This window comes from Mandrillus leucophaeus, unplaced genomic scaffold (genome assembly GCF_000951045.1).
Source record: "Mandrillus leucophaeus isolate KB7577 unplaced genomic scaffold, Mleu.le_1.0 Scaffold32, whole genome shotgun sequence".
Lineage (NCBI taxonomy): Eukaryota > Metazoa > Chordata > Mammalia > Primates > Cercopithecidae > Mandrillus > Mandrillus leucophaeus.
This window is the reverse complement of record NW_012103365.1, coordinates 382,906-386,668: the sequence shown is the minus strand read 5'-3', so window position 1 is coordinate 386,668 and position 3,763 is coordinate 382,906. Positions and strand designations below refer to the sequence as shown.

At 48.0% G+C, this 3,763-nt stretch overlaps 1 protein-coding gene across 1 annotated transcript in view; it reads right to left on the bottom strand.

Moving 5' to 3' along the window:
* Positions 1-3,763, bottom strand: part of SDR42E2 (short chain dehydrogenase/reductase family 42E, member 2) — a 32,300-nt gene that overhangs the window by 10,917 nt on the left and 17,620 nt on the right. The window contains exon 7 of the mRNA XM_011987913.1: positions 1,336-1,418. Within this exon, the coding sequence (XP_011843303.1) occupies positions 1,336-1,418 (83 nt within the window). The remainder of the gene's footprint in view (positions 1-1,335; positions 1,419-3,763) is intronic.

Genomic DNA, 3,763 nt, shown 5'->3' with positions numbered 1-3,763 from the left:
CGCGCTTGGCCTGAACATACCTTATAATTTAACATGTTCACTGTTTATTATCTGTCTCTTCATGTGAGAAGAGAAACCCCACAATGACAGAAATCATCTGTTTTGTTCACTGATCTGTCCTCAAACCTAGAACAGTGCAGGGCACATACTAGGAGTTAGTAAGTATTTGTTGAATGAATGAATAAATGCATGGGGAGAGAGTCACTGGGGTTGACCACATTCCTTAAGAATCCACTTAACTCAAAAAAAAAAAAAATGATTGCCGGGTGCAGTGGTTCACACCTGTCATCCCAGCAACTTGGGAGGCTGAGGCAGGAGGATTGGTTGAGGCCAGGAATTTGAGACCAGCTTGGGCAACATAATGAGACCCTATCTCTACAAAAAATAAAAATAGTCAATCAGGCATGGTTGTGCACACTTATAGTCACACCTACTCGGGAGGCAGGAGGATTGCTTGAGTCCAGGAGGTGGAGGCTGCAGTGAGCCATGATCACACCATTGCACTCTTGCCTGGGTGATACAGTGAGATCCTGACTGTAAACAAAAAGACATATAGCCAGGCAGAGGAATGTTTTGAAACTGCAGACTGGAACTTCTCCCTGCTAATAACTCTGGCTCCTCATGATCCTGCGCTCCCAGATCAGATCCAGCCACAGGGACCTCTTGCTGCTTCCTAAACCAATCATGATCTTTCTCACTTCCAGGTTTGTGCCCAAGCTGTCCCCTCTGTTTGGCCTATCTTCTCTCTACCACCTCATTTGCTTGGTTAATTCCTTTTTCTTTTTCAAACAACACAGACATCACTTCCTCCAGGGAACCCTCCTGGGTTTCCCTTGCCAGGCCCATCTTCTTGTGCTCCTCTCTCCACAGCCCTCCCTACATTGAAGCTGTGACTGTGGTGTCTGTCTCCCTGAGAAATTCGAGGACAGGGCCTATAGCCCCTTGTAGCTGTATTTCTGGCACCTGACCCTTTAGAGGCTTTCTGTATGAAGACACTTGTGCTCCCAGCATGGAATAAACCATCCAGGCTGCAGGGAGCCCACGTGGGAGTGAGGGCAAGAGGTTCCTTTCTGCCTTTTTGGGGTCACAGCTCTATGGCTCCTCTCCCCGTGCCTTGGCTTGGCTGGTACACTCTGAGAGCTCTGTTCCTGCCAGGAGCTCCAAGGGGCCTGTGGACCAGTGGGGGCAGGGACATCTTGTAGAACTGAGGGTTCCAGGCTCGGGACACTTAGTCTCGAGACTGATGCAGGGACCTTGGGCTGGGAGGGTCCGACCAGTGTGCACCTCGGCCAGGATCCTTCTCTGACTCGGGTCCTGGAGGCGGGGATGACGTACCGCCACACGAGGCAGGTGCCTCTGCTCTTCAGGGCCGTAGATCCCTGGAGGCCGGAGCACACACGTCCGAAGAGCGCCTCCTCCTAGCACACAGGGAAGCATGGTCAGGGGTCAGGGGAGGAGCAGCCCACAGGAGAAGGAGAGAGAGGCCACCTCTGTCTCCTGGTCCTTACCTGGACAGGCTAGAGGGGAAGACCGGCCCAGGGGCTTCCTTGTTCAATTTGTTATTCTCTTAGTCATTCAACAGACACTATTCAGAGTCTCACTCCCACCTCCAACCCCCTTGGCCCCCACCCTGGATGGATGCTGTGAAGAATGTAAGGATGACCAAGAAATGGTCTCTGCCCTCCCCGTGCTCACAGTGCAGTCACAGAGGTAAGAGCCAGATGCAAACATGTGCACAGCCGGTCTGTTTACCAAGCACTCGGCAGAGTGATTTTCTTTGATGCCCCTTGAGTGTACTACTGTGCCCATTTTACAGATGCACATAGATACACACACCCTCATGCCCTCTTTTTTCTTTTTCTTTCTTTCTTCTTCTTCTTTATTTATTTTTTTTTTTTGAGATGGAATCTTGCTCTGCCGCCCAGGCTGCAGTGCAGTGGCGCGATCTTGGCGCATTGCAACCTCCGTCCCCAGGTTCAAGCAATTTTCCTGCCTCAGCCTCCCAAATAGCTGGGATTACAGGCACCCACCACCATGCCTGGCTAATTTTTGTATTTTTAGTAGAGACGGGTTTTCACCATGTTGGCCAGGCTAGTCTTGAACTCCTAACCTCAGGTGATCCACCCACCTCGGCCTCCTGAAGTGCTAGGATTACAGACGTGAGCCACGGCACCCCGTCTTGTTCTCTCCTTTTTCTAATCATCAGTTGGATAAGGACCAGGAGAGGTCCTTATGTATAGATAAGGACTATATAATAGATGTCTAAGAGACAAGGACTCTCAGAGAGGTCCTTCTATGTTCCTGGTGCTCTGATACGTCAAGGTTGGAGATGTTATAATCCCTGCCTATGGAAAAAAAACACAGCTCAGAGAAGGGATGTGGTTTGCTTCTAGTCACACAGATCAGCACGGTGGAGCTGAGATGGGGACCTGAAGTCCACACCGTTTCCACTGATGCCCCTGCTTCTCAGCGGTAAGGCAAACAGTGAACCCTGTATTTTAGCTTATGCAGCCTTGGTTTCCTCACATGGAAAATCGGTGCTTTGGAAGTGTCAGCAGCTGCTACACTTTCCAATCAATGCAGAAAGGAAAGAGCCGGGGTCTGTACCCCTTTCACTGCTCTATCTCTGCGGAGCTCCCCAGACCCCGACAGAGCTCAATCTGGGGCTTCCCAAATTCTCCACTGGAGGCACCCAAATGGCAGAAGCGGGTGTACATGTCTCTCCTGGGGTGGTCTGGGGGTACAGTCTGGGGGTACATATGTCTGCCACAGACATATGTCAGTCTTGTCTTAACACCTACTACTAACTGGGAGCAGTGGCTCACGCCTGTAATCCCAGTGCTTTGGGAGGCCAAGGCAGGAGGATTGCTTGAGCCCAGGAGTTCGAGACCAGCCTGGGCAACATAGAGAGACTGTCCCTACTATTTATTAAAAAAATAATAATAATACAGAAAACGCCTACAAAGTATTCAGTTTATCCTCATAATTCATGTTTAAGATTTTAAAAAATGTTCTTTTATTTTTATTGCCATATAGTAATTGTACATATTTGTGGGGTAAAGGGTGATGTTTTGGCTCTGAAGTTTAGAGCGCAAGGGACACCTAAGGTTTTTACCTCCATGAATACAGCGTGTAATGATCAAATCTGGGTAATGAGCATATCTATTAATATCACCTTAAACGTTTATCATTTCTTTGTCTTGGGAACATTCACATCTACTGCCTGGGCAATAAAGTGAGACCCCATCTCTGATCCAAAAAAAAAAAAAAAAAAAAAAAAATTAGCCAGGCACCATGGTGTGCACCTATAGTCCCAACGTTCTGGGAGGCTGGGGTGGGGGAATCGCTTGAATCCAAGAGTTTGAGGCTGCAGTGAGCCATGATAGCGCCACTGCACTTCAGCCTGGGCGACAGAGTGAGACTCTGTCTCAAAGAAAAAAAAATCCACTCTTCTAGCTATTTGAAAATACACAATAAATAGTTGTTAATTATAGTCACTATATAGTGCTGTAGAACACTATAACTTTTTTTAAAAAAAGATTTTTAGAAAATATTTAAAATGACTTTTTTTTTTTTTTTTTAAATAGAGTCTTGCTCTGTCGCCCAGGCTGGAGTGCAATGGCACAATCTCAGCTCACTGCAACCTCCGTCTCTTAGGTTCAAGTGATTCGCCTGCCTCAGCCTCCCGAGTAGCTGGGATTACAGGCATGTGCCACCATGCCCCACTAATTTTTGTGTATTTTTAGTAGAGGAGGGGTTTCGC